General features: G+C 51.1%; 1 protein-coding gene across 1 annotated transcript in view; it reads right to left on the bottom strand.

The window, feature by feature from the left end:
- Positions 1-147: 147 nt before the first annotated feature.
- OPA3 (outer mitochondrial membrane lipid metabolism regulator OPA3) overlaps positions 148-13307 on the bottom strand; it is a 98912-nt gene continuing 85752 nt past the window's right edge. The window contains exon 2 of the mRNA XM_070401891.1: positions 148-1859. Coding sequence (XP_070257992.1) covers positions 1438-1859 — 422 coding nt within the window. The 3' untranslated portion in view covers positions 148-1437. The remainder of the gene's footprint in view (positions 1860-13307) is intronic.

Raw genomic sequence — 13307 nt, 5'->3', positions numbered from 1 at the left:
CAGCAAGCCACCTGCTCCGCGTCGTCCTTCTAACCGCCCTGCACCTGTTCCGGTTCCCTCAGGCTCCTTCAGCCAGGGTCGGCTCTGCCCGCTCTGACCTCCCTCCCTCCCTCCCTCCCTCCCTCTCCCTGCTCCTTACCGAGGCAGCTTCCTCATTCCTTCCTCATTCCTCCTTTAGTCCAACCACTTCCCCGGCCTAGAGAAAGCCCCGGGCTGTCCCTCATAGACTGCCGGCCTGGGGCAGGTCCCTTTGCTGCCCGTAGACCTTGGTTCCCGTCTGGGAAAGGACGCATAGGAGGGTCCTCTGGCCCCTTCCCGTCGGAACCTCCCAGCTCTTCCTAACTGTAATGACCCTTGTGTCCTTACCGGCATGCACCATGGCTCTCGGACACACTGAGATGCCCCCGTTACCTCGGAGCTCCTTTAATTATAAAAACATTTACAGTCTAAAAAAATAGCATTCGGAAGCCGCAGAGCTCACGCACACCCCCTGCAGTGGTTCACTGGGTTGGCAGGGAGTAGGTCAGGCAGGTTACACTGCCTCCTGGAATATTCCCTTGGGATGGGGGTGGGGAGCTTAGGGCTGAGGGGCCAGTGGTCCCGTGGAGGAAGCCTTTGCATGAAGGAGGGTGAGGGGGACTGGGGGACCAGTCCAAAGGCAGAAAGGGAGAGGGAATCCCTGCGTTTTCTGAAGAGCAGGTTTGGATGGACGGTGGGGTCATGACCGTTGCCCATGTAGGAGAACAGGTGGGTCCCCGTGAAAGGCCAGCGGGGAGGATGGTGGGTAAGGACAGCAGTGGGTCCAGAGCTACTGGTAAACAGGGCTTTGATTAAAACAGAACTGTTCAGCCCTCTGGCAGCACCGACTTTTCCAACCTAAAGGGCATGTCCTGCTGGAACAGGTCCGGGGAGCAGGGGGAGGGGGAGAGCCGGTGAGCTGCTGGGAGGACCCTGTCAGCCTTTCCTGTGGGCGGTGCCCAGACGAAGGTGCAGGTGCTGCTGTTGGAATGATCACTTAGGAGGCGCCCTCAGTAGAGGGGCCGGTGGGGGGCCAAGTCAGGCACCGCAGTGACCTAGTGGAGCCAAAGCTTTCCAAGATCCATCCTCCTATTTCTCACCCCCATAAAGAGCTGAGGTAGACAGATTTCTGCATTTCCCTTACAAGGGTCGCGAAGGAGCGAAGTTTCGGTGTCATGGGGAGGCCCACTCCAGGTAAGTGGCGGTGTGAGTGGAGATGGGTTAGCCAGGTCTGCGTGTCCTGCTGGCCCCTCCAGTGGGGAAAGTCACCCAAAGCCTGGTTGGATCAGCCCGGGTCTAGGATCCATTCTGCCCCCAAAGGGACCGGGTGGTATTAGCTGGACCGGGTCAGGAAGGGACGGGGCGGACGGAAGGCCATATCGGGGAAAGTCACGCTCAAGACTAGGGCGCCGCGGCCTCCTAGTCCTCAGGCTCGGGCGTGGGCTCTTCCTCGGGCTTGGGCTCGGCCTTGGGCGCGTCCGGGTCGTCGGTGCACATGTGGGCGCGCAGATCCTGTATCTCCGCCCGCAGCTCCTCCAGGGCGCTCTGCTTGGGCGCCGCCTGCACCTGCGCCTGCAGCGCCTCCAGCGCCAGCGCCAGCTGCTCCACCTCGTCCAGCATCTCGCCCCAGGCCACGTCCTGCCGCCGCTCCTTGCGGCGCTGCTGCGCCTTCTGGCGCCAGTACTCCAGCAGCAGGCAGCCGCCCGCCACCGCGAACACGGTGGCCTCGCCCAGCAGCTCGGCGCCCAGCTCGGCGGCCGCCTCCTCGTTCAGCGGCTTCACGGCTTGTGCGTCGAAGCCCAAGAGGCGCATCTTGGCCCGCATCTCCGCCCAGTGGTACACTGCGGGGCGAGAGGGGGGTCAGGCACCTTCCGCGGGGCGCCCCCTCCAGCCCGCCCCCCCCCCTCCACGCCTCCAAGTCCCGTCGGGAGCTACGGGGAAGGGCAGCCGGCATGTCTGTGGTTGGGGAGTGAGCGCCGTAAGGAAGACCCGCGTGCTCCACGCCGCCCAGCACGCGGGATGCCGAGTTAGTTCTTCGGACGGGGCGGCCAGCGGGCGGGCGGGCATCTTTTGGAAACGTCCCGAAGGTTAGGCGAGTAGCCGAGAAAGAAGTGCTGCCCTGGAGGGGAGGTTCTTAGTGGGTGGTCCCAGCCCAGAGGGGGTAAATGTCGCTCCCTCTGCCCCCCCCCCCCCCCCAAGGGCCAGACAAGCTCCTTTCGGCCTCCCCGGGAGGAGCTGACACTTGGCCCTTTCGCTGTGCGGTTCGGGGCCGTGGAAGGAGCTCGGGGCTGGGCTCGGCTGCTCTAGCGACGACTCCTTTACCTAATCCTTAGTCATGGGAGTGAGGGCTGTCAGCATCGCCATTGTTTATAAACATAAACGTGACATAAACAAGGAGTTGGTGCTGAGACCTGACTCACTCCACGAATATTCATATCCATCCATTGATCCAGCGGCTGCTGGGAAAAGCGATAAGCCTCTTTGCGCTCATTAAGGGATGGATTCCTGGAAACGTCGCAGCAGCCCGGCTGATCGGCCCACATTCCTGAGCACCCGGGCGGCTGGCTGCACAGAAAGGGGCGTGTCGCCAGGGCAGTCCATCGCCCGCCTCTCACTGTGGGCCCACCCCTCCAAGGTGAACCACTTTTTTTTTTCTTCTGCATTTTTTCTTCCACTTTAACTCTAGGGTGCCAAATCACAAGCTTATACCTCTAACCCTTGATTTACTCAATTGAATTTTTTAAAAAAATATATATTTTATTGATTTTTTTACAGAGAGGAAGGGAGAGGGAGAGGGATAGCGAGTTAGAAACATCGATTCAGCTGCCTCTTGCACGCCCCCTACTGGGGATGTGCCTGAAACCCAGGTACATGCCCTTGACCGGAATCGAACCTGGGACCCTTGAGTCCACAGGCCTACGCTCTGTCTGCTGAGCCAAACCAGCTAGGGCCTCAATTGAATTTTTAAAAATATTATGACTTAAGCCCTGGCCGGTGTGGCTCAATTGTTTGAGCGCTGTCCCATTCACCAGGAGTCCCCCCGTGTTGGGTTCCTTGTCAGGAACATGACGGGACATGACGGGGTTTCAGGCTCCATCCACGGTAGGAGAGGGGGGATGCATGCAGGAGGCAGCCTATTGATGTGTCACTCTCACATCAGTGTTTCTCCCTCTCCCTCTCAAAATCAATAAAAAATTTAAAAACATTGACTTGACTTTCCACTGCCACCCCCACTTGTGTGAATTTAGCACATTCTGTGTCCTTTCCTGCCCCTCCCAAGTTTTGCAAGTGATTTTTATTTTGTCTGTTACTCTTTATTGGTAGCCTTTGTGGTTCTAAATAACATGCCTATTGCCTTAACTTCCTGAGGCGCACTTGTAGGCACATGAACTGCTCCTCCCACCTCTACTCTCCCCTGCCCTCCATCTCCTGGGGTCTGCCTGCTGTGCTATTATATTTACACTAGAGGCCTGGTGCACGAAATTCATGCAAGAGTAGGCCTTCCTTTCCCCAGCTGCCAGCACCGGCTTCCCTCCGGCACCTGGGACCTGGGCTGGCTTCCCCCAGGCTGCTCACAGGCACCTGGGACCCGGATGGCAGGAAGGATGTCCGGAATGACATCTGGTCTAATTAGCATATTACACTTTAAAAAAATATATATATATATTTTTTTATTTTAGAGAGGAAGGGAGAGGGAGATAGAAACATCAATGATGAGAGAGAATCATTGATTGGCTGCCTCCTGCATGCCCCCTACTGGGGATCAAGCCCGCAACCCAGGCATGTGCCCTTGGCTGGAATCGAACCTGGGACCCTTCAGTCCACAGGCTGACACTCTATCCATTGAGCCAAACCAGCTAGGGCTAGCGTATTACACTTTTATTATAGATGCCTTTCTGAGTCATAATAAGTGTTAATTGTTCTTTGCCTACTTTCACACTAGACTAGATGACAGTTTCTAGGCCCAGAATTACCGGTGCAAAATTCCTCAGCCGTTTGGGGCCCGGTTCCATCCCTTGTGCCGGCGGAGGGACTTTCTGTCACCCTGTAGCACTGACTGCACCGGGATGGGTTTATGGATGAGTTCCTCCTGTTTCATTATTTTATATTTTCTATCCTAAGCTTGTTTTTCTCTTCAGTCCTGGGAATGTTTCTTGTCTGCGCAGTAAAGGATTAACCCTACCCTGCAGCTGGAGCTCTGGCCTTCGCCCTTCTGTCCCGTCCGGGGAGGAAGTCTTTAAGTCCTTGGAATGTCCTGCCTGATAAGAGTGTCTGTTTACTTGGGGCCTGGGCCGTGCCAGAGAGTGGACACTAGCTCATCATTTACCGGGAGGGCTTTGGGCCCCGTGGTATCAGCTCACCCTCTGGAGCCAAGCGGCTGACACTAAGGTGGGCCACACGGTTCGTAAACCTGGTCTCTGCGACCCATCCCCCTTAAAGCCCCTGGAGGACATGGCCTGGGCGAGCTTGCCTGGTTGTCACTCCTTGTTGCTGGGAGAAGTTAGTGCTGTCCCCGATCCCACTGGGACCACGGGAGCTCTCCTGGATTCTGCCCCACGTACCTCTCCACGAGGCTGATTTTAACCTGCATCCTCTCTCTAATAAACTGTAACGGGGGTGTAATAATCAGTGAGTCTTTCCACCAAATTATTGAAATTGGAGGTTGTTTGGGGCTCCCTGAACTTGCGGTTGGTTGTAGGGAGCAGCTATGCAGTGGTTCTCAACCTTCCTAATGCCGCGACCCTTTAACACAGCTCCTCATGTTGTGGTGACCCACAATCATAAAATTATTTTCGTTGCTACTTCATAACTGTCATTTTGCTACTGTTATGAATCGTAATGTAAATATCTGATATGCAGGATGTATTTTCATTGTTACAAATTGAACATAATGAAAGCATAGTGATTAATCACAAAAACAATATGTAATTATATCTGTGTTTTCCGATGGCCTTAGGCGACCCCTGTGAAAGGGTCGTTCCACCCCCAAAGGGGTCTCGACCCACAGGTTGAGAACCGCTGGGCTATAGGGTTAAGCCTCGGATTGACCTTTTGGCAAAGCCACAAACAATTCCCAGCTTAGAGGGCACAGCCCTCTTAGCATAATTAGGCTTGACCTTATCTCTCCCTAGGATCTTATCTGGATAGCTAATGAGCTGTGGGAAACTCACAACACTGTAACTATGGTGACCACTACCTTGTTTACTTCTGGCTGTAAAATAAAGGCTCAACTTGCCCTCTGGTTCTCTCTCTGTGGCCTCAGCCAGGCACAGGAGATCCACCTAGCCAGGGGTGGGCAAACTTTTTGACTCGAGGGCCGCAATGGGTTCTCAAACTGGACCGAGGGCCACAATGGGTTCTCAAACTGGACCGGGAGGGCCGGAACAAAAGCATGGATGGAGTGTTTGTGTGAACTAATATAAATTCAAAGGAAACATCATTACATAAAAGGGTACGGTCTTTTTTTTTTTTTAGTTTTATTCATTTCAAACGGGCCGATCCCTGCGGGCCCTAGTTTGCCCACGGCTGGTCTAGCCCCAGCTTATTCTCTTTGTCTGTCTTTTCTACAAAGGCTCCCCAAACCTTTGGCTGAGCTGGCCGGGCACAGTTGGTGTCAAGAGTGAGGGCGTGCCTGGCGACCCCTCACTGTGCGTGGGATGCATTTCCTCCCCTCCATTTCCCTGTAACTCCGGGAACACTTCCTCCTCTGGAACACGGCCCTGCACTGATCCTTCACCTCTAGACTTTTTTCTCCTGTTTTTATTTTAATTGATTTTAGAGAGAGGAAGAAGGGGGAGAAACATCGATGTGAAAGAGAAACATATACCGGCTGCCTTCTGCATGCGCCCCAACTGGGAACTGAACCCACCAGATGATGCTCCGACCATCTGAGGCACACCAGCCAGGGCTTTTCTTTTTTAATTTAATTTTCCCCATCACCATTTATCCCCCTATACCATCCTCCCCCCTCCCTCCCCGCCCCCTCTGCTTCTGTCCTGTTTTCTCATCCCTCCTCTTTGTTCTACATTCTGGGGCTTTCATTCACTTTTCCTTTCAGAACATCTATGAGTTTGGGGGTTTTTTTGCAACCATGCCTGTGATTTTCATTGTCTTTCTTTATTTAAACAATTATATTATAAAACATCCAAACTTAGAGACAAGTTTAGTTTCTCCATGAAGCTTTATCAAATCTACATCTTGAGCCCTGGCTGGTGGCTCAGTGGTTAGAGTGTTGGCCCACACACCAGAGTGTTTTGGGTTTGATTCTTAGTCAAGGGCACCTACCTGGGTTGCAGGTTTGAGAGGCAACCAATCCATGTGTCTCTCTCATATCAATGTTTCTCTCTTTCTCTCTCTCTCTCTCTCTCTCTCTCTCTTCCTCAGAGTTTTAAATTAGGCCACTTAGTCCACGTATCAAGATGTAGGGTTTTTTTTGTTTATCCTCACCTGAGGACATTTTTCTCATTGTTTTTTAGAGAGAGTGGAAAGGAGGGAGTGGGGATAGAGAGAGAAACATTGATGTGAGAAACATTGATTGGTTGCCTTCAGTACGTGCCCCGACTGGGGACTGAACTGTAACCTTTTGGTGCCCAGGACGATGGCACTCCAGTTGGTTTGGTTGCCACAGGAACCCAACATCCTATATAATAAAAGGTCATGGAACATAAGCGGAACAACCAGAATGACTACTTGACCAGTCGCCATGAGGTGCATTGACCACCTCTCAGTCCCCTCCCCCCGCCAGCCTGTGAGCGGTGGCTTGGGGTGGCTCACGGTGGCAGCTCATGGCGGTGGGCGGGGCGGCTCATGGCTTGAGGCAGTGGGCAGGGTGGTGAGTGGCGGCAAGCGGCGGTGAGTTATGTGTGCACGATTTCGTGTGCTGGGCTTTTAGTCTATATATATAAAGCCTAAGCAACTGTTATGACTGGTTGACTGAACAACTGATCGACAGGTCACTGTGATGTGCACTGACCACCAGGGGGCAGATGCTCAATGCAGGAGCTGCCCCCTGGTGGTCGGTGCGCTCCTACAGCCAACCTCCTGCAGCCAGCCAACCTCCCATGGTCCATCCCCCCCCCCCCTCCCCCGCCCAGCCAGCCTTGATCAGCCCCAACTGGGACTGGGCAAGATGGCCCCAATCGGCCCCAATAGCCAGCCAGGTGGAGGAACCCCACCCATGCACAAATTCGTGCACCGGGCCTCTAGTCAATTATAACAGGCTCTCCAAGGCATGTGCCTGTCTGGCTATCTTCATTTAGTCTAGGGTGCGGAAATCTTCTAGGATATACAGTTGGATCCACTGGGTGCCACTTGAGTCCCTACCCTGACAGACCCAGAGGCATGACTAGGATAACTGGTAAACACACAAGGTAAAAACCAGGAGTGGGGAAAGGTTTCCGGAATAAAAAGGTGTTGGGAGTGACTTGACCCAGCAACACCAAAGTCAGTGTGGGCCATTCCCAACTTTTGTAGGCAAAATCATGCATTGGTCTGTCTTACAGGAGGCTGTTCCTGGCATATCTGGACTGGGGTTCACTAGAGAGCAAAAGGGACCAGTGGTGGTGCAGTGTGGGGTGCCCTCCTCACGGAGGCCATGGCACCTGAAAAGCTTAAATGCTTGTATGTATTTTTTAAAAAAAACTGACTTTAGAGAAAGAGGAAAAGAGAGGGAAAGAGAGAGCGAGAAACATCGATTGGTTGCCTCCTGTTCAGGGATTGAACCTGCAACCTGGGTATGTTCCCTCACGGGGAATCAAACCCACAGTCCTTTGGTGCATGGGACGAGGCTCCCACCGCCTGAGCCACACTGGCCGAGGCTAGAAAGCTTAAATGTTGCTTCAAAGGCAGCTCTCCTTGTTGGTGCCTACCCTGCTGTGTGGGTAAAGACCACTTGGAAAAAGTTTGTCCCCGTGTATGGAAAAAATACAGTGTTGTGTTTCTCCTTTATTCTCACACGGGTCTCCTCACACCACATGTGTGGGCTTCTTTCTCCCACACCCGGCAACTCTCTGAAACACCAGCCCGGTGGCCTACAATTTAATGAATCCTGACACTAACTACAATTCATGAGAAGCCCTCCAGTTGAGGGCTCAGCTCCACAGGACTGCCCCCCACTTCAGACTCTAAATACAAACAGTAGGTCTCCAGGTCCCCCACAACTCCCGTCTAACGTGACTACAAACTAGAGCAGTGGTTCTCAACCTTCTGGCCCTTTAAATACAGTTCCTCATGTTATGACCCAACCATAAAATTATTTTCGTTGCTACTTCATAACTGTAATGTTGCTACTGTTATGAATCATCATGTAAATATCTGATATGCAGGATGGTCTGAGGCGACCCCTGTGAAAGGGTCGTTCGACCGCCAAAGGGGTCGCGTCCCACAGGTTGAGAACCGCTGAACTAGAGGTTCCCATTGTTGTGGCAGAATGCACGGGAGGACGATCAGCCAGCACTCTGAGGGAGGAAAGTTTAACTTTTATTTCGAGTCCTGCTAATCCAGGGGAATTCCGGTTCCAAAGCCTGAACTGAACTCCTGGGGAGGCTCTGACCTATATCTCCTCCTGTGGCGGGTCCCTGAGGGTCCCCGCAGCTCCGCCCAAGTCAGTCAGAGTGGGGAAGTAAGACTACAGTTTTAACCGAACTAGGTTGCAAGCATTCCCCCCACCGCCCCCCATTTTCCTTTTCACCATGACATTCTCCTTGGATTCGATCATTTGCTAGAACAGCTCACAGATCTCAGGAAAACACTGAAGATAACCAGTTTATCTATATAGATAATACTCTAATATGCAAATAGACCGAAAGGCGGAACAACCAACCAACCAACCGGTGACTATGATGTACACTGACCACCAGGGGGCATGTGCGGAACATGTCGGGTGTTGGCAGCAGGTGGCAGAGTGTGGAACATGGCGGGCATTGGCGGGGGCAGGATGGTGGAGCAGGTGAGTGGGGGCATCAGACCAAGGCAGGGCACCGGTCGCTGTCATCAGGGCGAGCCTCTGGTGGTTACTGAAAAGTCTTTGCTCCTGCACGCTGCGGTCCTGCTGAGTGCTTGCACCCGCTGCAGGTGCCGTTCCCGCTTTCACCCACTGTTGGCGACGGCCCTGCTCATACCCACTGCCAGCACTGTCCCCGCTCACACCTGCAGCTGGCACTGGAGCCACCACTTGCACCTGCTGCCGGTGCCCAGCACTAATCCCGATCGCTCAGCTGGTGCGAGCGGCGGCTGCTGGCCCCAATCATCCCTGAGGGCTTCTCCATCTCCCCCTGCTCCTGAGAGGTGATCAGGGCAGCAGCCGCTGCTTGCACCAGCTGATGGCACTGGCTCTGCTTGTATCTGCTGCTGGTACCGGCCCCAATCGCTCCGTGCCATCAGTGGGTGCAAGTGGGGCTGGGGCTGGCGCTGTCAGTGAGTGGGAGAGGCAGCAGTGGGAGCGGGGCTACCGGCAGACAGGGGACCAGGGGCCGCCGTGGGAGGGGCCAGGCTGGGGTGCGGAGGATGGGCTGAGACCCGCCTCTGTGCCCACTGCAGCCTCGCAGCCCACAGTTCCTTCCAAGGTGCATGAATTCATGCACTGGGCCCCTAGTTATATAATAAAGGACACCATGGAGAATATGGATAAGCAGAAAGGGCGAGCCCCGTGAGGGTGGGAGCACAGGAGCTGTCCTGGTGCAGCTCGTCACCACCTTCCTGGGCCCGCATGTGAGCACCAGGTTCTTTGAACTCCGTCATTACGAAGGCATAAGGGATTATTAACTCAACCTCCAGACTCTCTTCCCTTCCAGAAAGATGTGGGTGGGGTTAACGTGTCAAACTTCTAATCATGGCTCCTATCACCCAGGAAATTCCAGAGGGTTTAGGAACTCTGTGTTGGAGACCAGGGCCAAAGACCCAATGTTACAAAAAAGATGCTTCCAGCGTTTTTATCACTTAGGAAATTACAAAGGGTTCCAGAGGTCTGTGCCAGATTAGATAGATGGATGGATGGATGGACGGATAGATAGATAGATAGATAGATAGATAGATAGAAGGACATTTTTTCTATTATTTCACAACCTGCCTGACAGAGGTCTCTTGAAAGAGATTTCCCTTGGACCAGGAAGCTTGTGCAAGAATATTCACTAGGCATACGCTGAAGCATTTTCTTCACCGATACATCTCCTAGGGCAATGGAAACTAAAAAGAAAATAAACAAATGGGACTACATCAAAATAAAAAGCATCTGCACAGCAAAAGAAACCATCAACAAAACAACAAGAAAGCCCACTGCATGGGAGAGCATATTTGCCAATGTTATCATCGATAAGGGTTTAATCTCCAACATTTGTAGGGAACTCATACAACTTAACAAAAGGAAGATAAACAATCGAATCAAAAAATGGGCAAAGGACCTAAATAGATACTTTTCAAAAGAGGACATTCAGAAAGCCAAAAGACATATGAAAACATGCTCAAAGTCACTAATCATCCGAGAGATGCAAATCAAAACAACAGTGAGGTACCATCTCATACCTGTCAGACTGGCTATCATCAACAAATCAACAAACGACAAGTGCTGGAGAGGATGTGGAGAAAAAGGAACACTTGTGCACTGCTGGTGGGAATGCAGACTGGTGCAGCCACTCTGGAGGACAGTATGGAGTTTCCTCAAAAAGTTAAAAATGGAACTCCCATTTGACCCATTGATCCCACTGCTAGGAATATATCCCAAGAAACCAGAAACACCCATCAGAAAGGATATGTGCACCCATATCTTCATAGCAGCACAATTCACCATAGCTAAGATTTGGAAACAGCCTAAGTTCCCATCAACAGATGAATGGATTAGAAAACTGTGGTACATCTACACAATGGAATACTATGCTGCTGTAAAAAAGAAGGAATTCTTACCATTTGCAACAGCATGGATGGAACTGGAAAGCATTATGTTAAATGAAATAAGCCAGTCGGAGAAAGATAAATACCACATGATCTCACTCATTTATGGATAATAAAGACCATTATAAACTGATGAACAAAAATTGATACAGAGGCAGAGCAGCATTAAACAGACTGTCAAACTACAGCAGGAAGGTTGGGGAGGGTTGGGGGGCAGGTAAGAGATCAACCAAAGGACTTGTATGCATGCATATAAGCATAACCAATGGACACAAGGCACTGGGTGGTAGGGGAGGCCGGGGGAAGGTCAAGGGGGAAAAAAGGAGACAAATGTACTACCCTTTATAATATTTTAAGCAATAAAAAAAAAGCAAAAAAAAAAAAAATCAATGATGAGAAAAAAAAGAAATAAAAAAAAAAGAATATTCATTAGGTCTTCTTACACCATACACAAAGATAAACTCAAAATGGATTAGATACCTTAAATATTAGACTCACAACCATAACAATTCTAGAAGAAAACGTAAACATTTCTCAAAGCAATATTTTTCCCTGGTATATTTCATTGGGAAACAATCTTTCTATATATAAAAAGCCAGCGACCATAACGACCATAACGACAGGTTGCTTTGGGATGAAATGTTCTGAAGAGGTCAATTAATTCCATCTGATCTAGTGAGTCATTTAGGATTGAAGTTTCTTTGCTGATTTTTTGTTTAGAGGATTTGTCCAATGGTGATAGTGGGGTGCTAAAGTCCCCTACTATGATTGTATTGCTGTCAATCTCTCCCTTGATCCCCTCCAGAAGTTTTCTTATGTATTTGGGTGCTCCTGTATTGGGTGTGTATATGTTTACCAGAGTTATTTCTTCTTGTTGGATTGCTCCCTTTAGTATTATGAAGTGGCATTCCTTATCTCTTTTTATGTCCTTCACTTTGAGATCTAATTTGTCAGATACAAGTATTGCTACCCCAGCTTTTTTTTCATTTCCATTCGCCTGGAGAACCTTTGTCCATCCCTTCACCATCAGTCTGTGTGTGTCTTTTTTTCTGAGGTGGGTTTCCTGTAGACAGCAGATACATGGGTCATGTTTTCTTATCCACTCAGTTACCCTCTGTCTTTTGATTGGGGCATTTAATCCATTTACATTTAAAGTTATTAGTGATAGATACTTGTTTGTCGCCATTTTTATTCTTTATCCATGTGTTCCTTTTTCATTTCCTATTTTTTCTTAGGATGGGTAATCCTCAGGGTGGTAATAAAGATATTTGAGGGTCAGGCAGAAAAGGGAAGGAACCCTCTTTCTTGTCTAAATATTCAATATACAATAAATTAAGCTGTGACTTGCAGTCTTTGCTGATCTCCTCAGCATATACACTCCCACTGTGACCAATTAAAATCCGCCATCATTCAATGGATAGAGCGTCGGCCTGCGGACCGAAGGGTCCTGGGTTCGATTCCGGTCAAGGGCATTTGCCCGGGTTGTGGGCTCGATCCCCAGTGGGGGGTGTGAAGGAGGCAGCCAGTCCATTATTCTCTCTCATCATTGATGTTTCTATATCTCTCTCTCTCTCCCTTCATCTATGAAATCAATAAAAATATATTTAAAAAAAAACAACAAAACACCATCATGATGTGACTGAACATGGACTGAAAAGCTGCCAGTAGCCCCCCAGCATACTCCATTTTGTTACAGAAAACCGGAGAAGAACCAAGCAACTCTTAGAGAGATGGAGTTACTATTATTATTATTATTATTATTATGTATTATTATTAATTATTATTATTATTACGTGCATCAGTGCACGTCATTGCGACTGGTTGACTGGTCATCTGGTTGTTCTGGTTATTCGGTCATACCAGTTGTTTAGGCTTTTATATATATAGACTAGAGGCCCGGTGCACAAAAATTTGTGCACTCGGGGGGGAGAGGGGGTCCCTCAGCCCATCCTGTGCCCTCTCGCAGTCTGGGACCCCTCAGGAGATAATGACCTGCTGGCTTAGGCCTGCTCCCGGGTGGCAGAGGGCAGGCCCAATCCCTAGGTGCAGCCCCTGGTCGGGCTCAGAGCAGGGCCGATTGGGGAGTTGGGGCGCCGCCCCCTGTCATGCACAGAGCAGGGCGGATCGGGAGGTTGCGATGCCACCCCTAGTCACGCTCAGGGTAGGGCCGATTGGGGGGTTGGGGCACCGCCCTCTGTCACACTCAAGGCAGGGTCGATAGGGAAGTTGCGGCGCCACCCCCTGCCACGCACAGAGCAGGGCCGATCAGGGGGTTGGGGCGCTGCCCCCTGTCACACACAGAGCAGGGACCATCGGGGCTTGGGGCTCCATACTCTGTCACACACAGAGCAGGGCCCATCAGGGGTTTGGGGAGCTCCCCCTTGTCATGCACAGAGCAGGGTCAA

Source organism: Myotis yumanensis, unplaced genomic scaffold, assembly GCF_028538775.1.
Source record: "Myotis yumanensis isolate MYYU_CA2020_CCGP unplaced genomic scaffold, mMyoYum1.0.hap1 SCAF_23, whole genome shotgun sequence".
Taxonomy (NCBI): Eukaryota; Metazoa; Chordata; class Mammalia; order Chiroptera; family Vespertilionidae; genus Myotis; species Myotis yumanensis.
Note: the sequence above shows the minus strand (reverse complement) of the source record. Positions and strands in the feature narration are given on the sequence as shown.